Source organism: Myotis myotis, unplaced genomic scaffold, assembly GCF_014108235.1.
Source record: "Myotis myotis isolate mMyoMyo1 unplaced genomic scaffold, mMyoMyo1.p scaffold_m19_p_20, whole genome shotgun sequence".
Lineage (NCBI taxonomy): Eukaryota > Metazoa > Chordata > Mammalia > Chiroptera > Vespertilionidae > Myotis > Myotis myotis.
The window spans coordinates 293,084-314,567 of record NW_023416325.1 but is presented as its reverse complement, the minus strand read 5'-3'; the positions used below and the strand labels follow the sequence as shown (position 1 = coordinate 314,567).

The 21,484-nt window shown below is 40.6% G+C and overlaps 1 protein-coding gene and 1 long non-coding RNA gene across 12 annotated transcripts in view; one reads left to right on the top strand and one right to left on the bottom strand.

The window, feature by feature from the left end:
- The window catches only part of EIF4ENIF1 (eukaryotic translation initiation factor 4E nuclear import factor 1), a 33,322-nt gene that overhangs the window by 6,066 nt on the left and 5,772 nt on the right, over positions 1-21,484 (bottom strand). For 6 of the 10 annotated variants that reach the window (XM_036353160.1, XM_036353168.1, XM_036353170.1 and 3 more), the window contains exons 3-15: positions 19,307-19,380; positions 16,662-16,789; positions 13,093-13,379; positions 12,622-12,823; positions 10,392-10,567; positions 8,211-8,237; positions 7,990-8,125; positions 7,603-7,782; positions 6,646-6,878; positions 4,064-4,135; positions 3,424-3,604; positions 2,403-2,482; positions 1,930-2,072 (exon numbers count right to left, since the gene is read on the bottom strand). In XM_036353160.1, the coding sequence (XP_036209053.1) occupies positions 1,930-2,072; positions 2,403-2,482; positions 3,424-3,604; positions 4,064-4,135; positions 6,646-6,878; positions 7,603-7,782; positions 7,990-8,125; positions 8,211-8,237; positions 10,392-10,567; positions 12,622-12,823; positions 13,093-13,379; positions 16,662-16,789; positions 19,307-19,380 (1,919 nt within the window). The remainder of the gene's footprint in view (positions 1-1,929; positions 2,073-2,402; positions 2,483-3,423; positions 3,605-4,063; positions 4,136-6,645; positions 6,879-7,602; positions 7,783-7,989; positions 8,126-8,210; positions 8,238-10,391; positions 10,568-12,621; positions 12,824-13,092; positions 13,380-16,661; positions 16,790-19,306; positions 19,381-21,484) is intronic. The other 4 variants (XM_036353166.1, XM_036353169.1, XM_036353167.1 and 1 more) reach the window with 2 other exon arrangements.
- On the top strand, positions 3,600-21,127 carry LOC118678099. 2 transcript variants are annotated; one of them, XR_004974746.1, is made up of 5 exons: positions 3,600-4,861; positions 5,242-5,553; positions 9,629-13,404; positions 20,051-20,090; positions 20,187-21,127. It is a non-coding gene; the product is annotated as an uncharacterized LOC118678099 (long non-coding RNA). The 2 variants fall into 2 exon arrangements; XR_004974745.1 differs by having other exon boundaries at positions 3,600-5,553.

Sequence of the window (21,484 nt, the reverse complement as noted above, 5' to 3'; positions counted from 1 at the left end):
AACCGGAAACAGTTGAAGATATAAATAGGCTGAGAGAAGAATGAATGTGTGAGCTCACTGGCTAATGAAAGCTCCACTGCAGTTCAGCCTGGTCAGACCCAGTACCACAAAGGCCCAAGCCCAAGTACAGCCTGCTTCTGAAGTTTTCTGAATCATGAGCAAATGGGAATCCTAAACCATGACTTCTTTCCTCTTTCCAGTCTCTACCAGGTAAGCCCTACTGCTGCCATACTGAGACTCTGATCATGACAACGAGGGGACAGACAGGTTAACAGTATTCTGAGTGATTAAGATATAAACCCCAAATCAGGTGATTCTGCATAAGGTATAATTAATTTATTCCTTCTGACAAACGTACTTGAGCACGTACTATATGCTAGACCAGGGGTGGGCAAACTTTTTGACTCGAGGGCCACAATGGATTCTTAAACTGGACCGGAGGGCCGGAACAAAAGCATGGATGGAGTGTTTGTGTGAACTAGTATAAATTCAAAGTAAACATCATTACATAAAAGGGTACGGTATTTTTTTTTTTTTTTAGTTTTATTCATTTCAAACGGGCTGGATCCGGCCTGCGGGCTGTAGTTTGCCCACGGCTGTGCTAGACACTATTGTAAGTGCTAGGGATGCAGTAGTAAACAAAATAGACAAACTTTGGCCTCATTACATTCTTGTTGCAGAGTGGAGAGGGGTTACTATGGGCAGGGACACAGACAAAAATTAAATAGCATGCTAGAGCCCGGCTGGTGTGGCTCAGTGGTTGAGCATTGACCTATGAACCAGGAGGTCATGGTTGGATTCTAAGTCAGGGCATATGCCTGGGTTGTGGGCTTGATCCCCAGTGTGGGGGCGTGCAGGTGGCAGCCACTCAGTGATTCTCATCAGTGATGTTTCCATCTCTCCCTTCCTCTCTGAAATCAACAAAGATATATTTCGAAAAATAGTATGCTAGAAGGTGCTAAGTACAATAAATAAAGGAAGAGAAGGAGAAAGGCATGTCTGTTGGAGGACACAACGTAACACAGGGTGTTCAGGGAAGGCCTGGGAGGGTGACATTTGATCTAAACATGAAGGCTCCACTGACACATATTGTAGAGAGAAAGCCAATGACAGAGCCTTAGCAGACTAGTCCTGAGCTCTCTAGGCTGAGGGCTACTAAGGATAGAATGCCTTTAGGCAAGGCTACAGGGTACTTACTAGTCTCAATGTTTTCTGAAAATGTCAGCATATAAAACTAGCTGAAGCAAGACACTAAGACACAGATGTGGCAAATTTTAAGAATCACATCAAAACATAAATACTTCTTAATTTCCAAGTACTGTATGAATAGGACTAAACTGTCTTTAAGGCTAGACACTTATGGGAGCATAAAGGGGACAGGGCACACAGCTTCTGGGTAGCTAACAAGGAGTTTGCCTTGCACATTTGCTTAATGCAGTTTTTTATTTTCTAATAAAAAAGAACAATGTTGCTACTCCCCTACCCCCCAACTTATGATTCCTTCCATTTTACTACTTGTTGCAACTCGCAGAAAGAACAGGAGGAGAGTGGTCAGTAATCATTTAACTGCTCTGATCAGCAAACCCACATCAAGAGACAGTTTGATCACTCAACAAGGAAGCCATGGGGGAGGAAGCTAGGTAGTTTTACTTTCCATCATTTTCTGGCGTAACTGCAAATAAGCTGCATTCGAAAAGATGAACCCTTTAAATCAAGAATATAAAAAAGCATCATACAGGAGGAGAAGCCTATGCCCAGGCAGAATTCAATCATTTTTCCCTTCACTGCACATCTGGATGAGATGGCATTCTCACCATGCGGTGTACAACGTATCCGTGTTTACAACAGAATTACACTGCGGATAACTAATTTGCTAATCTGAGGAAAATTAAATTGCAAATCCCCACAAGGGTAGGGTCAGTAACTTACCTGTTTCTGAATCCATCTCTGGTTCTGTCCACCTGTGGTTTGCCAAAACCAGGCTGATAGAAGTTTGCTGCCTGCACTGCAAGGTCGTGTGGCAGGGCCAGCCCCTCCAAAGCTGCTGCCTGCTGCAGTTCCAGCTGGCTCATCTGCTGGACACAAGCGGCAGAGGGTCAGAAGAGTGAGGACGGTCACTGAACTTTATACAAAGGTCTCTCTTCACTCTCCGTCAGCAGCAGCTGAGAGAAATTACATGCTGCAACCTGACTAAATCGTGCTGTCCACCAAAGAGGGTTTTAACTATTTAAATATGACTTCAGCTGTTCACCAATTTTTTAGCCTTTACTTGAATTATAGTTGAACCGGAATTACAGTTAAAACCACCTCCAAGAATTATAGCAATCTAATTCTCCACCCCATAAATAATAATAAAGGTGGAAAGCAAGTAATAGATTGCATTTGAGAAAGCTCAGCTGGACCTGGGCCGTGACGGGACTCATGGGCTTGCGCATGCCTTGGAATGGATCTCCGAGTAGCTGCTGTGGTCCTGGTGTGAAACCTGTTGGAAAGGTTACAGTATCAGGGAGTGTCAGGGTAGCACATGTCCATCAAAGAGGCATTATCACCAAGACATGCTGCTCCTCAACACCAGCTCTTTTGAGAAGTACTGACTTCTTGGGCTGATGTCCCTCTTCTGTGTCCCCCACAGTGGGCTTTGTGGACCGGCACTTAATGACCTGAACTGCCGCTGTGTCCATCTTCCCCGCTAAGCTGCCAGCTTTGTCCTTTCAGAGCTTCACTAGCCAGTGATTTGGCTCATTATCACCAAGCCAGCTGATACCAAAGCAGAGACCAGTGCACTCAGTGGCCTTATGGGGAGCTCTTCATTCTATCTCCCTAATTATGGAGGGAAGATTACAAAAAACTCCCTCGCAAGACATGACTGGCAGGAGCCAGGGTGGCCAGCAGCCTATAGTAGTCCAGGGTGGGAGGAACACCTGGAGATTAAGCACAACACTTTGCTATGATAGCTTTCTGGAAGTGCTTCCCTTCATATCTGAATTAGCCATAGACCTCACAAATGATTGTGTACCGACTTCATTAGGTTGGTAAAGACCCAGTACTCTGACATACTCTATCAAGAAAAAAACCTAGGAAGTCAAATTAACTTTTTTGGATTGAATTCCCGAAATAAGGAAAAAGACTGAAGAGCTGGACCCAATTTAGTTCAATCTCAAGAGAAAAAACAAAACTATAACATGGACATATTTATCTAGAGGGGCAGTTGGAAAATAAACTATGTTCCACATGTGTCCTCCCCACCCGTTGTAAACAACGTATAATAAACCCACACATTTCTTTTTAAAATCTTCAAGGATGCCCATCAAAAGACTTTGCCAATTCTAGGGGACAAGTATAATGTTGGTCATGTGAGTGGGTGGTGAAATGTGCATGGCATGATGGAGACGGATGGACGGACATCTACACACGAGTATTTACCAATTGGTGATGGTATTCGAGGACGAAGGTAGTCTGCTGAGGCTGCTCGTGTTTGAAACACCTGTGACAAGGGAGGAGATGGTGCTCTTTGGCCCAGTAGAGATGTAGGCTCCAAGCTCCCCATAAGGCCGCTCAGAAGGTTGGAGGAAGCAGGTCTCTGAACTGATGGACCCAGAAGTTCCTAGAAGGCAGAAAAGTCAAATCCTTGTGAACACAACTCGTTCTCCCTCCTGGTGAGAGGCTATGGATTAGGGATGAGTTTTTGGAAGCCAACAACGAATCTCCCTCATACTCCACTGAAGGAATTGTCACATGTACATGCGACAATTTTCTCTGAAAGTTCAGTTAGCAACATTGCTGCAAGTTAGTGCTATCAGTACAGGTTAGATACTTTAAACTTCCATAGGAATTGTAAGCCTGCAAACTGGAAATCAAGGGCTTGCTTTGTCATTTTTTTTTTTTTTTACCTTCCTCCCCACCCCACATTGAGGCTAACAGCGACAGCTATGTTAGGGCAGCGACATATCCTCAATTGCCAGCAACATGGATCATTCTCTCAGGCCCAAAGCTGGACCACTACAAAAACCAGTTCAGAGGATACTGTTCAGGACCCGAGGCCTCGGATAAGATTGTGAAGTACCTGCAGGATGTTCTTAGGGACAGGCTGGCCTGGAATCTCAGCAGAGGACATCAAATGGCTTTCAAGGTTTCGCTAAAAAAGTCAAAGGAAAACTGGTTTTAACCTTCTCACACATGGCAAAGATTAATTGGGGACCACAAGAAAGCTTTAAAAACTCTTCAGGAGTCAACATGTAACAGCAGAATAATGTCAAAGTTACAGAAAACAAACTTAAATCAACCTGTTCCACTCTCTCATCATATAGGTCCCAAATATCTGGGACCAGAAAGAATCTTCCATGTACATGTAGCATCCACTCAGAGACCGTCCTCAGACAAGGTCTTTTCCTCCCTGTAGTAACCCTAATGCATTTAATGGTTTCTAACACTGACCAAACAAAGGAAAAAAAGAAATGGTGAAAGGGGGAGTACTTTAGTTAAGAAGCCACATGCAGAAAATTTGGATAATTTATAGTTTCTGAGGCAACTTTTGCTATACTGTAACAAGATTTATAGACCAGGCGATACTAAAAATCTAGTCAACATGCAGGCCAGAACTGTCATATTTTAGGAAATTTAAACTTTATTATTTATAAACAAGCTGTTTCAAATGGGTCTCACATACAGGGGGAAATTCAATTACTTCACTTTTTGCTCTTTTAATGCAGCTGCAGTTATGTTTTGCATCCAACTTGCATTACCTCCCTGCACTTCAGTACATCCTCATGCCTAAGTGCTCTTCTCTGGTACACTTCCCTTCCACTGGGTGGAGATGCCAAGGCCCACAGCAGTGTCCTCGGGCATGGAGTATAGCCCAAAGGTATCCACATGTTTTACTGTTGGTTTTGGAACTGGGACTCACTGCAGATGATTTTAATAAGAGATATCCTAAAAAGCCATTTAATTCTAACAAAAAACAAATAGGCAACTTTATACTATATAGGCTCATATAGTATACAGAGCCTACAATTCAATTTGAAATAGAGTTTAGATTGAACCAACAAGTTTGGAGGAGGAAACATGATTGAAGCTAAACAGACATAGTCAAATCAGAAATAGTATGCATCGCACACATAGCCACAGTAATTAAAAACGATTTTAGATGTAGACCATGACTCAACAACATGCAAATTAAGCAATATTTTGGGATAATGACTGGTGTGCTTATTACATTATTTTTCTTGTTGCTTTCTTTCCTAGGTTATGTTGGATTTCTGTTACTCTTTGCCTAGCAGCTTGAATTATGTCATCCATCCCTTTAAATAGGCGTTTTGAGTCTCCTTCCCTCGGCGAAATCAGATATATTTCAGAACATTGAAGTACAAACATTGAAATAGTTCCTCTAACAACTCAGGGTCAACTGTGCTACTATCAAACCCTAGAATCGTATCCATATCTGAAACAAAATGTTCAAAAGCATCAGGTTAACTGTTGAATTTTCCTGTTCCCATTTCTTTGCTCACACTAAAAGAAAGAAGGTACAAGAAGTGACCCAGTCACCAAGACACAAAGGTAACAAGGAGAACAGAATAGTTTGCAATCTTTTAATCTGGCCCTTGTATCTAATAATTCTTTGAATGGAAATAATTCTAAAGCAGTTTACAAGAAGTATTCCCCTAAACTGGCAGGGTGTGGTCAGATACTCAGGAATGAATCTACCTCCCTGAGTTGCCACCTTTCCGAGGTGGACAGTTCTAGCAGTAAGGCCCGGAACAATGGCATTTCTGTGGGAATCTCTATTGCTAACTGCTGGTCATATGAGAAACACCAAAAATCAGTTCCCTTCCCACGGTCAAGGCACAATGAATCAGTTACTGCTGCAGCAGCTAACTTGTAGTTCCCAGATAAGAATGTATAAGGAGAAAACAACTCACTTTGGTAAATCTAACACAGCAAATGGAATGTCTATGTTTTTATTCTTCAGATTTATCCTGCTTCCTTGATCACTTTCATCAAGGAGAGCAATACTGACACAAAGGCCATGGTTGAGAGTCTCACACTTCCAGTATGTGCTACACACCTGCATTTACTGATATTCAGTCACCTTGTAACCCAAATTCATGCCTAAAGGTGTTTTACAAGTTTAGAGTCACAGCTTTTTCTATTAGTAAATTAACAAAATACAATTGTCTTGAAAAAATCCATCTTACTTGACAAATGTTTCGTATAACTGCCAACGGCCTAGTCAAGAAAGCAGGTAAGCCTGGGTATTTGGAAGTAAGTAGAAGGTATGGAAAAGATCTGACTATAAATATACAGTAAGTTACTTTAACAAGTAGCTGAATAAACACAAAACTTTCTTTGGAGTTCATCCAAAAAGATATGTATCACCATTTTTTTTAGCAATGACTTAAGAAAGTTATGTATGACTCTTTCAATCTTTATATTGTCACCCACAACACATGTAGATGAACCAAAACCTGTTTTTTCTAGTAACAAATAGCACAGCGATAATTAAAGAACACACAAAAGCATCAAGGACCAAATGACTACTAAAAAATTTCCAACTTACTCAGAATACCTTTTTAAAAATCCATTTATTGTGGGAAGTGGAACAGAAAGAGGGAAAAGGAGAAAAGGCTGGAGTTTGTGTCAAATACTTACGCTGACTTTGGGCTGAGAAGGCAAAGTCCCACTTGCCTTCATGGTGTTCACTAGCTTGTTGAATGCAGTCATATCGCCATCTTTTTTGAGCTGTCGATTGCTGGTAACAGCACTCAGGGTCTCCTCTAAGTGTTCTGCCATGAAAGGAGTGGAATTCTTCAGTTGCTGGTCCACCTTCAAGCCCTTGAGCCCTGCTTCTACTTCTTCCACTGAAAGCACAACCCCTGAATGTGCTGAAAAGTTGAGAAAGTCTAGGTTAAGTCAAGCAAAGGAGTATGTGGTAGGAATTCTCTTTGGCTACATCACGGTTAAGGTGAAAGTAAAAAAGAATCACACCAAAAATAGACTGAAGATACTTAAAATCATTGTTGCTTAGTTGAAATGAGGCCATAATTGTGTGCTGAGTAAGAGATGGCATAAACTAACCCTAAAATGCTTCAGTGCTAGAAACGGGGCCACAAGCTGTAAGACTTGACAAGATCCTGCTGCGCATCCTGTCGGAGGACCTCTGCAAGGGTCTTCTGGAGGCTTGTCACCAGGGCAGGAATCCCCGCTGGCCTAACGTCAGCACGACTGCCGCCAGCACGATGCTTACTGTACCACTAAGGTTTCCTGTGGAAGGCTTATAACCTCACAAGAACATGGCAGTTCGGGGCAAAGATGTGAGGAGCTGCCAAATGCTGTTCAGGAAGACAGCATTCGCTAGAGGGTTATAAACGGGCTCCCGGTGAGGAGGACTGGGTGGAAGAGTTAATAGAGGTCCCAGGACCTACTGACTATACCCGGTTCTCAAAGAGGTGGTATTGGTTGATTAAAAAAAAAATTTTTTTTTTTTTTTGAAGAATGTTCAACGAAGCCCACTATATATTTGACTTTTGATGAAATAGCATTAACTGCCTTAAGACTGAGCATTCAAGCTTTTGCAGATACCTAAAGCAGACTCTAATAAACACTTACAGCTCTCTTTAAGTTTTTCTTTATTTGCAGAAAGGCTGGAAAGAAGAGGTTTTAAATCCACTTTGGCCTTCTGTAACATTTCTAAAATATCCACTTTATTCTCAGCATGGTCTTCCAATGGTATAGGAGCAAAATAATTCCCCGAATTCTGTCCAGGAGAGAGGATGGCTTGCTCCAGACCTAATAATGCAAGTAAATATATTCATAATTGATCCCAATAAAGCACAGAAACACAGCTTCAAATAGTATTAAAAGGACACGAATTGAAGGCTTTTTCAGTATCCAGAGACTCTTTAACCCTAATGGACCCCTGACTAATGAAGACAATGAACAGTGTCAGCGAGAGCTCAAGTTGAGGTCCGTGGCCAGAATCTGCAGCCATTTTACCTGCAAGTCTCTCCAGTTCTTCATGTGGTGTTGAACCAAGACTGCTGGATCTGCTTCCTGATCGGCTTGGGTTAGAGAACCACCTACTGAATCGACTGGCAGAGACTGACCCTTCTCCCAAAACGTCTTCTATCATCTAAAAGGAAAGACAGAGGAGCTAAGATAATAGTTTCTAGGCGAAAGGGACAAGAAGTTTCAATTTTTAAGAAAGGGTCACTTACTTTGAAACTTCCTTTGAAGCGGCTGACCTGAAGGTAAACACTTTCAGAACTTAGGAATCTGAACATCTTTCATTTTTCTTCCCCTCCTGGGTCATTTCTGAGTAACCCAAACTTGAGAATAACCAACCATGTACTTTCTAAGCATATAAAGCAAAACCACTGTGCCATAGAAATGGCATTTTTTATCCTTTGCCTCATTAGACAAACCCATGAACCACCGAATGTTCTTGGGGGACATAATTTCAAAATCAAAATCAGCACCAAGAGTAAAGCATTCCATTGCCAAGCTGAGAAGTGGCCTTCAACTAAATATCATGTATGGACAGCTGACGAAAGAAAATCCTTGCTGCAAACAGTCTCATGGCTGTAATGAACATCATAGAGTTCAATGCTGCTAATTTCCGAAGCCAAAAGCTAAAAAGTAGAGCTCACAGATCACAATTCCAAGTCAAAGTTTAGAAAATATCAGAATGTGAAAGATGAACTTTTAACGCATCTCTAATATCTGTTTGAATTTAACGAGGAGTTTTCGGATGTTTGTTCTGTTTTAAATCCAACTTCCATGGTTTCTGGCTTAATAATAAGGCCAACTAAATGATGCGCTATGATCAGAAATATTTTTTTCAACACTATTTCATAATAGTAATTTCTATCATCAATCCTTCTTAAAAGATAGATTTTAAACGGTTTTTTTAAAAAATAAAATTTTCAACTGTACCCTATCATAAATCCAGTTAAATATAAAAATTGATATTTATGCAGTATTCTTATCAACATTTAGAAAAGCTAAAGCAAATGTCAATCCAAAAACGAGGCACATCCTTGAAAGTAAGGCATAAACTTTTACTTCTATACCAATAATAAACAGAAAACACATTTCCCCCCAAACTGGTACATAGATGACAGTGTTAGTGACTCTTTTATCTGAAGTCTAGAACCCCCAGTTTCCAAAGTTCAGCAGTGGAAGTTAAGAATTATTCTTTTATTCTTATCTGGAAGAATTTTCTCGTAACACATACCCAAACTAAGCCACAAAACACTCCTGTCACATAAGAAAAGGGATTTTAATTCAAGACACTAATTTGATCATTATCTGTGGTACTTATATTTTCTGAGGTATTAGTCATAGTTTCAATCACATTCCACTTGTAGACTCTCATTTAAATAATGCTGACTTTTACGTGCACTTGCAATAATTACAGCATAAGAGAAGCATTATGAGTGATGTGGCACTGTGAAAATAGGGAATCGTATCCAAGATACAATCACCTTAGTGATAAATAGGAATTATTTTAAAAGTAACTAAAAGATACAGCTATTAAAAACAGTTTAATGTTGAAAAGAGTTTTGCTATATTATAAATAGCAAAAATGGCTTTTCATTTTAATCCTTTTATTTCCTCTGATCATACTATATAGGAAAAAAGTCAGAAGATATACAGAAGGAACACGAAAAGCAAAGGACCTGAATATAAAGCATCTGGACATTTTCTAAAGATATGACAGTAAGTGTTGAGAAAGTCATTTGCATATTTTGATCATCTACCAACTTTGTTTCACTTAGAGAAGCTAAATTTTATTATAGCTAAAACATAAAACAAAGTTACTTTTATACACATTAACTGGAAATGCCAATTACAAGAAACTAAAAGCATTTTAAACCTGAGAAGAATCCTGAAGAGTTTATCTAGTCTGTCATTTTTATCACAGAGCAAGCTGGGATGCTCTAACAGTAGGGCCTCCCCCTAAGTGTGCCAGAAGAGGCAAAAGGGAGAAAGGGATAGAGAATGTGTTTGAAGAAATGGCAGAAAACTTCCCTAGTTTGGTAAAGGAAAAAGTCACACAAGTTCAGGAGGCACAGAGAACCCTAAGCAGGAAGAATGCAAACAGGCCCAGACACATCATAATTAAAATGCCAAAAAATTAACAACAAAGAGAGAATCTTAAAGGCAGTAAGAGAAAAGCAAACTGTTACCTACAAGGGAGCTCCCATAAGGCTGACACCTGATTTTTCATCAGAAACATACACTTGGGTGAAGATTTAAATAAACAAACAAATAAAAGCCTAACAGCCCCCAGGGCCTCTAACAAAAAAAAAAACAAACCTCAAAAAGACATATGTTAAAGACATATTAACCATACAGTTGCTCCCTCCATTTCGTAAGTGTGCTACTACACTCACCGAAGCCAAGCATGGCACCTTATCAAGGTTAAAGAACTCGTTAAAGTCAAATTCTCCTGGGGACTGCTCAGGCAAGACGGCATCCCTCGGCACTTCCTGATCTGCAGCAGGCTCCTGTGCAAGGATGACCTCCACCTCCTCCTCTTCGGCCACTCCTCCATTGCATTCGGCTATGCCTAAAAGCAAAACCAGGTCAGAAGCAGGCTGAGCACGCTAATTGCTACTGACTTAGTCTGTGGCCTCAGCCATCATTACATGCAGAAGAGACATAGGTGACTTTAAAAGCGGACTTCTGTTACAGTACAGCATGTTCAGTAGAAAAACAGTTCTCTTCCTATGGAAGGAGAATTGTGGTTCCTCCTCTGCCCATTCTTCAAGTTTCCCCCAGTGCAGTATAGTGCTTTCCCTCTAGTGCGCCACAAGAATTTTTAAAACCTGCAATACCTGACTCTTTAGTCAGGGGCACTGACCTCTCCCTTAGATTGCCAAATTTAAAAAATGATAGCAGCCAACACAATAGCCCTCCAGTATGAAGCCCCGCCTTGAACCATAAATACAGGGTGTCCCAAGAAAATGTGTACACACTCTAACAGCTGGGAGCTCAATTTGAAAATGAAATGTGTATTAATAAATACTCCCTTTGTAATTAGTCAAAGTGTGTGTACACATTTCTTTGGGACACCCTATGTATGGGTCACCTAATAGAGATGCATCTTACTGGCCAGGTCACATAATAAGGTTACGTATGATCGGTTAATTGTTGGTCCCAGAAATTCTTCTACACAAGTGTAGGCACCTGATATTTTCACAAAGTTACTTTGGAGCAAAAAGGGTAGGCAATTACTACCATTATTATTAATTTTTTGTAAATCAATCAAAATCATACCTATTTTTTGTCAGATCAGCAAGAAATACCTTTTTTGATGTGCCACAGAATTTTAGTAATTAGTTTTCCTGTGCCATGAGATGGAAAAGCTTGAAAATTGCTGGTGTGGTGGATTATTTTTCTAACAGGATCTTTTTTTTAAGGAGTGGCCTTTGCATGTCTTACTGCTTAAAAATGGAACCAAATTAATTTGGTTCTGTCTTTATACATGCATCTGCACCACCACTTAAGTCAGGGTTCAGAAAGCTAAGATACTGTTGCAGTTGTGTCCCAACTAAGACTCATACATTTATAAAAGAAACTAATTTTTAGCATAGTCACTCTAATTCTGTGTTGTGATGGGGACATCTCTTAACAGATGAATGGCTTTTGCAAGCAGCACGAGTGCCCCATATGCAACTTTCTGTTGTTAATCCTCATCTTAGGCTATTTCTTCCATTGATTTTTTTTTTTAAGTGAGAGTGGCAGGGAGGGAGGGGGAGAGAGACACAGTGAGAGAGAAATGGATGTGAGAGACACTTCGATTGGTTGCCTCTCTCATGTGCTCCGGTAGGGCAGGAGAATCAAACCTGCAAATCAGGTACATGCCCTTGACCAGGGATTGAACCCGTGACCCCTCAGTACGTGGGCTAATGCTCTTAACCACTGAGCCATACCAGCCAGGACTGTGTGCAGCTTTAAGCTCTCTAGAAAGCAGGCTGGGCCTGACAACTGAGAGTCTGTACGAGTAGGAATATGTACTAGCAGACAAACACAACTGGCCATTTATTATGATAAACTCAAAAGTCAGGGACCTAGGCAAAGTAACTAAGAACAAAGTCTCCCAAGTTACCTATTTCCTGCATCACCCGAGGGGAAAAAAGTGTAACAGCATACATCCTGTTCAACTCCCAGCTTCACTATTTACTTCCTCAGGGTCCTCAGACAAGTCACTAAAGCCCCCTGTACCTTCAATTGCTCACTTATAAGATGGGCATAAAAGCACCTGCCTCACAGGATTGTTGGAAGTAGGATTATATAGACAAAATGCTTACCACTCTGTGTAATATATATATATAGTGTGCTCAATAAATGAGATCCCCATTATATCTACCACGTTTCTGTCTCTGGGAATCCTTTTGTGTGCACAGTGCTCGTAGCAGCACAACGTGAGGACTTTCTGTTTAGCATTACAGGCAGAGCAAGTTGAGGAGGTAGTATAGGAAGCCGTTTCAAAATCAGGCTGCAACTGTAAGAACTTGCTACTTCCTAATAAATGTGCCCATTCCTAAGTGCATAGTTATAAGCCAATTATAAGCACATCGCGTTTTAGAACAGTGAGCTTCCCTCCCCGTTTTTGCTGACCTTCCTTCACAGAGGCTGTCCGTCGCCTTGTTCTTTTTCTCCCCTTCTGATCTTCTTCCAGGATCTTATCATCAAAGCCAGTCAGCTCAATGGTTTCAGACTGACTTGTGGGTCCAGCTGAGAACCATTCTGGTTCTTCTTCTGTGTAGGAATCGTTTCTTCTACGCTCACCAAAGACACGCTTACTATCCCCAAACTCCCTCTGGAAAAGTACATAATGCAGATAAAAAAGAAAATTCTAGTTAAGGCATTTCTACCTCAATCAAGGCCTTGGTGAATTAAGTAATACTCAATAGTGCAATGAAGATACTATGTTGTAGACTTGAAGCCCCTCTTTGCCCCCATCCAGCTCGCTCTATTCCTCCCTATCTGGCTTAAGAATGGGCCATGTTCGTCCAGGATCTCAGAGTACAAATGAGGTGACTACTGAGTCCCTAAGTACACAGGTGCCAAGTAACCTAGAAGACAAACCCTGAAGCGCTTGTCCTTGTAGTCCCTCTCTCGGTCTCTTTCTCTCAAGTCCCGCAGGTCCTTGTCGCTAAGCCGGTGGTCCTTCTCGAAGTTCCTGGCAGAGATTATCCTCCCACTGCCAATTCTTCGTCCTCCAATCAGGCGAAGTCCATCACCGTCTTTCTCCAATGGACTTCCTGAGCGCCGGGAGCTAACAGCGGCCGTGACGTGGCAACCCCCTCCGAAGCTTCGCCTCTGTGGGCTGAGAACAACATCTAAGTCATCTTCTTTCAGGCGTTCTCGTGGGTCTGGAAAGATGCCAGAAACAGAAAGGTAAGCAAGCCAGCAAGGGCATTTTCCTCCTCCATGGTATACCCATGATGTGGTGGTGGGGTTCCTAGAGAAGAGTCCCACTAAAACAGTTACCGAGTAACATGTACATTACATATTTACGTAAGACAGCCTTTGCTTTTTTATCTTTAGTAGCAATCAATGTATTTAATCATAAATGATTTTCCCAGATTAGTTTCCATAATCCCTTTTGACTATGTCCTTATCTATGTAATTATTAGCAAATGTTTAGTCAACTTATGTTGTGTGTCAGCATTAAAAAAATTACTTAAAAAGTTAGCGTCTCTTCAACAAATAGTATTGAACAGTTGGATATCCATACACAAACAAGTGAACTTGAATCCACACTTGGTCTCATATACAAAAATTAATTCAAAATGGATAATAGATCTAACTGTAAAACCTTATCAGCGGTTCTCAACTTGTGGGTCGCGAACAATGAAAATACATCCTGCATATCAGATATTTACATGACGATTCATAACAGTAGCAAAATTACAGTTATGAAATAGCAACAAAAATAATTTTATGGTTGGGGGTCACCACAACATAAGGAACTGTATTAAAGGGTCGTGGCATTAGGAAGGTTGAGAACCACTAAAACTTCTGGAAGAAACAACAGGAGAAAATCTTTGTGACATTGGGTTAAGCAAAGTTTTCTTAGGCATGACACCAAGAGCATAATCCCTTTAAAAAAACGATAAAGGGGGCTTGATCAAAATTTAAAGCCTCTACTCTTTGACAGATACAATAATTCCTTTCTTAAGTTCTCTTAAGGTAGTTGATAGGTTCCTTAACTTTAAGTGAAACAATGTATAACAAAACCAATTTTACCAGAGGCTAATTGATATAAACAGGAGTTAAATTCCCATGGCATTTCCTCAATGTTAAAATGAAACGACACTGAACAAATGATGTTCTTTGAGAACCTGGCATAGTACTCAAAGAACGGAAAAACAAGCCACAGACTGGAAGAAAACATTTCAAACCATATAGCTCATAAAAGGCCTGTACCCAGTACATATGAAAACTCTAAAAAAAACTCCAAATGGCTTGAAGAGACACTTCACCAAAGATGATATATGGTTGGCAAATAGCAATAGGAAAAGATATTCAACATCATTAGCCACTAGGGAAGTGTAAATTCAACCGTATACGATGCCACTACACATCCATTAGAATGGCTACACTAAAAAGAATGACTGGCGCTCTCCCTCATGAGAGCACGCCAGGCTTTACCCTCCCCCTCTTCTTCCGCCAGGACCATCACCTTTGACTTTCTCCTGAGCTCCAAGGGCCCTTCTTCTTTCTGCCTCTCTAACTTGTTTCCTGACCTTATGCAGCCCAGCGGGCTCACTTCTCCCTCTGTAACTTTCTAAATAAACTTTCTCTTATAATTTGAAGAAAAAGAAATAAAGACTGACCATTCCAAGTGCTGACAAGGATGTGGAGCAAACGGAATTCTCATCCAGTGCTGTAAAATGGTATAACCACTTTTAAAAACAGCCTGGCAGTTTCTCAAAATGTTAACCACATCTACCATCTGACCCAGCCATACTACTTTAAGCTATTTACCCAAGAGACAAGAAAGCATATGTTTCCATTGAGACTTGTACATGAATGTTCATAGTTTTAACAGTTAATAACTGGAAACAATCCGAATATCCACCAATAGATAAATGAATGGTGGCGAACTCATACAATGAAATACTATTAGAAAATAAAAAGGAATTACTTATAGAAAATAAAAAGAAAAACAACATGAATGAATCTTAAAACAACTATCCTGAGTGGAAGAAGCTACCCAAATAGTGCACACTGTCTATAAAATTCTAGGAAAAGTAAACTAGAGTGACAGAAAGCAGATCAGTGCTTGTCTGGGGGGAATTGTACAGAAGAGACTCAGAGGAATACTAGGAAACTTTTGGGGGTGATGGAAACGCTTATTACTTTCATTGTGGTAATGTTTCACAGGTGTAGACACATGTTAAAACATTAAATGGTATGCTTTATGTGCAGTCTATTATATGTCTACTAGAGGCCTGGTGCACGAATTCGTGCACAGGTGGGGCTGACTGGGGCCAGGCTGGCTGGGGGGAGGGGATGCGGGAGGTTGGCCGGCTGCCCCCCCCCCCCCACCATCGGAGTGGAGGGGGCTGACTGGGGCTGCATTTTGCATCAAAGCAACCAGTCATTCCGGTGTTCCAGTCACTTGGCTTTTATATAGATAGATTATATCTCAATAAAGGTGTAAGAAAAGTAAACATGTTAACACACACTCAAAAATTCTTCCTAGAAAAACCAGAAAACTAAAGATAAGTCCAAGTGAGAAAAATCTTTTAATCCTCTCATCAAAATCAGTTCCTAAAACATTTTGGTGTGTACTTTTCCAGAACTTTTATGCAGTGCCTCAGTTTTTATATGGGTAGCTTTATATAACTTGGTAAACACATCTCCAACACGTTTTTAACAGCTAACCAATGCAATACTCACACATACTCAACCCATTTCTACTATGGACATTTAGGTTGCTTCTAAGTTTTCATCATTTGAATAAAGTCTGTGGCACATCTTTAATGATTCTGTTAGAATAAATTCTTTGAGGGGCATTACTGCACTGACTGCACTAGTAGATTCTTTGTAGAAGGATCTTATAGCTCCAACTAAAGTCATCCCTATTTTCTTTGCTCAGTTCCAAATTTGTTCTATGATGGGTCTTCTCTTATCAAAAGGAGTTCCTCTTGCAACAAGTTTCTTGACTAGTTTTAATATTGCCAGGTCTCCATTTCACTCTTCAGTATCTTTTCTAGTTCAAAGGGGGAAAGGTATGGAAGATCAAACTTTACTCCAGTCAAAAACCTTATCTAAACCCTGTATTCATACCATATTCCATTATGAATTAAGAACTGCCAGAACTGATTTATACCTGAGTACTAGTCTCTCATATGAGACTAAGCATAACCAGATTTCCAGCACAGCTTTATGCTCCCTACCACACCTAACTCAGTTATCTACGTCAATGAATGACATGAGTACTTTTCATTCAAAAGCACATAGCCTAATGTGTCTACTTGCCACTGCTGCTACACAGGAAGGCTATGATTTTGCTTAACTGGAAATCAGCTTCCTGATAATGACGCTTTCCCTCCTTGCACAAAGCTCTCACAGCTAAGAATGAAGCCAGCAGCAAAGAGCCTTGTCTCCAAACTGCTGCCCCCACTTCCAAGTGACTTGCTCACCTACTATCCTGCGCACCAGGGAAGGCCGGTCTGCATCCAACTCTTTTTTCACACTTTCCACTGGGGAGCTCCTCCCGGAAGCTGGGTACAGAGAGGCGTGCCACTTCTCAGGGTCCCAGACACCGTCACTGTAAGGCAAAGGGCACCAACAGTTAGCATTTACACATGTCTCATTTACGAATTTCCTCAAGTAGTAAGTTGTGGAAATCCCTTTCCAATATAAAATGTCATGGTTACCATAAAAATGGTTAAAAATGGTTATCTATTTTAAGATGAAAACAAAAGCAACTATTAATTCAGTAATACTTTGTTGTTCACGTAACACCTGAAGTAGCTTGAAAACTAGTCATCTGTGCATAAATGAAACATTCAGATTACATACCTTGGGGTGCAGTAACTATGCCTGTTTTTCACAAAAACTATGGCTTCCTAAATGTTACTACTCAGTTTACAGAAGATTAGTACAAGGAGGAAAAACCTCTTAATCCTCTCACTAGAAGTAGCTCCTAGAATGCTTGGTGGGTATTTTCCCAGAATTTCTATGCATAGTCTCAGTTTTCCCCATAAGCTCTTTCTAGTAAGAGCCTAAAACGTGTGGCTTGGGTTTTACTTTGTCCGCCCTCTGATGATGGAATGACAGGTGGTACAGTGTGCATAGCAGCTTTGGAGCCCAATGATCTGGGACTAATTCTAGCTCTGCCATCACCACCAGGGACACCTTAGACAAGATGCCCTTCGATCTTCTGCAGAAAGGACTTCCCCAAGCCCAGATCAGACCAGCTGCACTACACACTAGCTCTGCTCTCTGCACTTGTCCTTCACAGCCTGTACTGGTGGCATGATAACCTCTTAGGGGTATCTGATTGTGCCCTTCCACAGACCAATGTTCCACGAAGGAAGTACTTGACAGCACCTGACACAATGTTTGCCGCATGGCAGGCACTAATGGAACATTTCTTGAATAAGTGAGTCAACCTCTCTGTCTCAAACTCCTCATCATAAAGGGGACATGACCTGTCTTTTCGTGCGGTTTTGAGGATTGCTTAAAGTTTAGGAACCCAACAAATTTTAATTGTCAAGAGAAGAGAAACAGCAGAATGAGAACCTTTTTCCTCTTATTTTTATTAGCATTACTAGGCATAATGTCTCCACTTCAGAATAAAAGTGAATGTGTATGCCCACAATAACTTTATTTTATGTCAAGAAGAAACAGCTGTAATAAGAAAATTCAATTTGAGGCATAAAAAAGCTTTACAGCTTTAATGAAAAACAACAACAGATTATCTGAGACTTATTAAAAAGTCCTAACCATGTGGAATAGCAATTATTCAAGTATCCCCTTCATCAGGGTAAAGCAGATGAGGAGTCCAGATTTAGCAACCTTCTAAACAGTCCATATACAAAAATAAAATGAATACGCACTATTCAACCAAGATGGATGCTTTGTATGTTAAAAATGTAGACCAGCCCTAGCCAGTTTGGCTCAGTGGATAGAGCGTGGCCTGTAGACTAAAGGGTCTCAGGTTCGATTTCGGCCAAGGGCACATGCCCAGGTTGCGGGCTCAATCCCCCCAGTGGGAGGCGTGCAGGAGGCAGCCAATCAGTGATTCTCTCTTATCACTGATGTTTCTCTCTCTCCCTTCCTCTCTGAAATCAATAAAAAATATATATTAAAAAAAAAGTGTAGACCAGTATGAACCATCTACGTTGACACTGAAGAAATGACCTTAAAAGTGCAATGTAGAAGTTACTGTAAGAGCTTTTCAGAACATTGTTAGCTATATATATAGTCTTATTTTTTCTTTCTTTTTTTTTTTTATATAGTCTTGTCAAACCAAAGCCTCTATCTCTTAGGAAAGTGCCAAGATTAGAAAGGGCTTATTTGAATGACTCTTTTTAAAAAAAAATATATATATATATATATTTTATTGATTTTTTACAGAGAGGAAGGGAGAGGGATAGTTAGAAACATCGATGATAGAGAAACATCGATCAGCTTCCTCCTGCACACTCCCTACTGGGGATGTGCCCACAACTAAGGTACATGCCCTTGACCGGAATCGAATCTGGGACCCTTGAGTCCACAGGCTGATGCTCTATCCACTGAGCCAAACTGGTCAGGGTTGAATGACTCTTGTTTGACAGAGCTGGGGGGGAGGGCACAGATGAAAAGGCTCAGAGTCCTCCTGATCAGCCTACCTGGGGCAGACCTTGAAGAAGGCCCCTCAAAGCACAGTGCAAAAGCCACTAGAAGAGAGGAAATACCCTGATGAGGACTCCTGTGTTCAAGTCAAGTCTTAATTCTGCTTTCTGACCATGTGCCTTTGACCAAGTTATTTTCTAGTTTTAGTTTCATCACCAATTAGTTAAAAGGGAACTGGTTTAGCTGTCTTTAGAGTCCCTTGCAGCTCAAATCTTTGAATTAATGTTCAAAACTAATTAATAATGAAAATAATGAAGACAATGTAATGAAATACTAGTCATGTTCATAGTTTATCTGTAATATGTTGTGTTGAAGCTCAATGTCAAAACCCCTATCTCCCCACTCATAATTCTATCAAGAAGCTCCAAAACAATACAATTCTAAATGTACCAAGTTTGATGTAACAAGCTGACCAGAAGCAACCCCCCCCACCCCCCCATACCTGTCGTATTTTTCAGAGAGGCATGAAGGCCTTTGTTTGGAATGAGGGCGTTCTTTTATATCCAAGAGCTCCTCCTACAAAGAGAAATCAAATGGTGATTTTGAATACTATTTCACGCACTTTTGCTTATCTTTGTGTTCAGTAATTGAGTGTTTACTTTAAGCATTTTAAACAGTTCCTATTTATTTATACCTGACTTATTCCTGAAAGGACTGGAGTCAGTTTAAGGTTCTTACAAGAAGTTCAAGCAAAACTGGCAAATAACCTAACAGTGATCAGTTTCTTGCTAAGACACATTCTCTCACAAATCACTGTCCAATAATATATTCCACACACTGAATGCTCCTCACGGCATGGAAGCATCAGGCTTACCTGAAACCTCCTGCTCTTAAATGCACCAGGTGCCAATTTATAAGGAGACAGATTTTTAAAATGGACTTCAAATTCATAAACTTTTGTGTTTCAAATTACTAGTAAGAAAGCAAAAAGACAACCCCGAAAATAGGGGGGGAAATTACAAATCATATATGGTAATCTCCCTTTACCCCCAGTTACACTTTCTGAGGTCTGGAATTAGATAGTAGTGAAGGCTGCACAGCTTTGTGAATTCACTAAAAACCACTGAGTGGTGTACCTTAAAAGGGATGAATTTTATATTTCTGAATTATAAATATTTTTAAGTAAACACAAGTGAGAGATTCAGTTACCAGAGGATAATGTTTTGTTTAATTTCTCTTCTTACAGATTTATTAATCAATGACTGATAAATGCCAACTATTCTCAGGTATAAGAATCACTCAGGTTGGTAAAAATGTTTTAACTTCCCCTCCCATATTATTCTAGTTTTCTTTGTTGACTTTATATGCTTGGCAATTTCCAGGTGTGAACAAATACTCAAGTGACTGACTATACAAAGCCGATAGGAGCAAAAGATGGAGCAATGAGCCAGCTGCACACCGGCATTAACTATGCTAGCAGTACCATTTGTGACAGGGTACACCTCTACTGGAATGTCAATAGAGGATGAAGAACCACATTCTTCAATAATAGGCTGAGAAGTGGGAAAACAAAACCATTCTTGGACTGTAAAAGCTGGTGGGAATAACTTAAACATCAAGGTAAACTTATACTTATGGTTCTTGAGAGCAGAGCTTGTTAAACCAATTTCAGGGCCTCAAGGAATCATATACAAAATTGTGTGTTTCAGCAGTGAGTGTTTATACCTTCAAACGATTGCCAGTAAATCCTAAAGAAGTTAAGAAGTAGCACTTTAAACCAATGACGTTTCTCAAAATGTGACCCGGATCCACCTGCGCATTTAGGGAAACAGGAGAATGCTCCTCTTCGTGGGCTGAGAGAGTGGAACCTGGTAGCAAAGTCTCAACTGCATAAGACATAGGTATCCCAGCCTGAGAGGATCCCCACTTAAGTGGGGAGGAGTCAACAAAGTTTGCTTTTTCGTAACTGTCCACTGAACATTTCCTGGGAGCCAGGCTAGTCTAGCACAGGCAGATGACTCTCTTTCCTGGCCTCACAGCTCTCCAGTTTCTCAAGAGGACTTGCTATCTCATCTAGAGCCCTTAACAACAATTATTCCTGGAAAGGAACCACTTTGGGATATTTTAAAAGAAAACCTTCAAATTTAGCTAAAGGAAAAATACTTGGAAAAGTGCCCACTATGGTTTTCTGCACAATTGAAACATTAAAACTGTATAATGATTTTTCCTTTTTTTTTTTTGGTTAATCCTCACCTGAGGACATTTTTTCCACTGCTTTTTATTTTTATTTTATTATTATTTTTAAAATATATTTTATTGATTTTTTTACAGAGAGGAAGGGAGAGGGATAGAGAATTAGAAACATCGATGAGAGAGAAACATCGATCAGCTGCCTCCTGCACACCTCCTACTGGTGATGTGCCCGCAACCAAGGTACATGCCCTTGACCGGAATCAAACCTGGGACCCTTGAGTCCGAAGGCCGACGCTCTATCCACTGAGCCAAACCGGTTAGGGCTCCATTGCCTTTTAGAGAGAATGGGAGGGAGTGAAGGGGGAGAGACACACACACACACATTGACTGGTTGATTCCTGGGAGCACCCTGATCGAGGGTGGGGGACAGGGAGTGAACCCATAGCCCAGGTATCGAACCCATGACCAGGAATCGAACCCATGACTC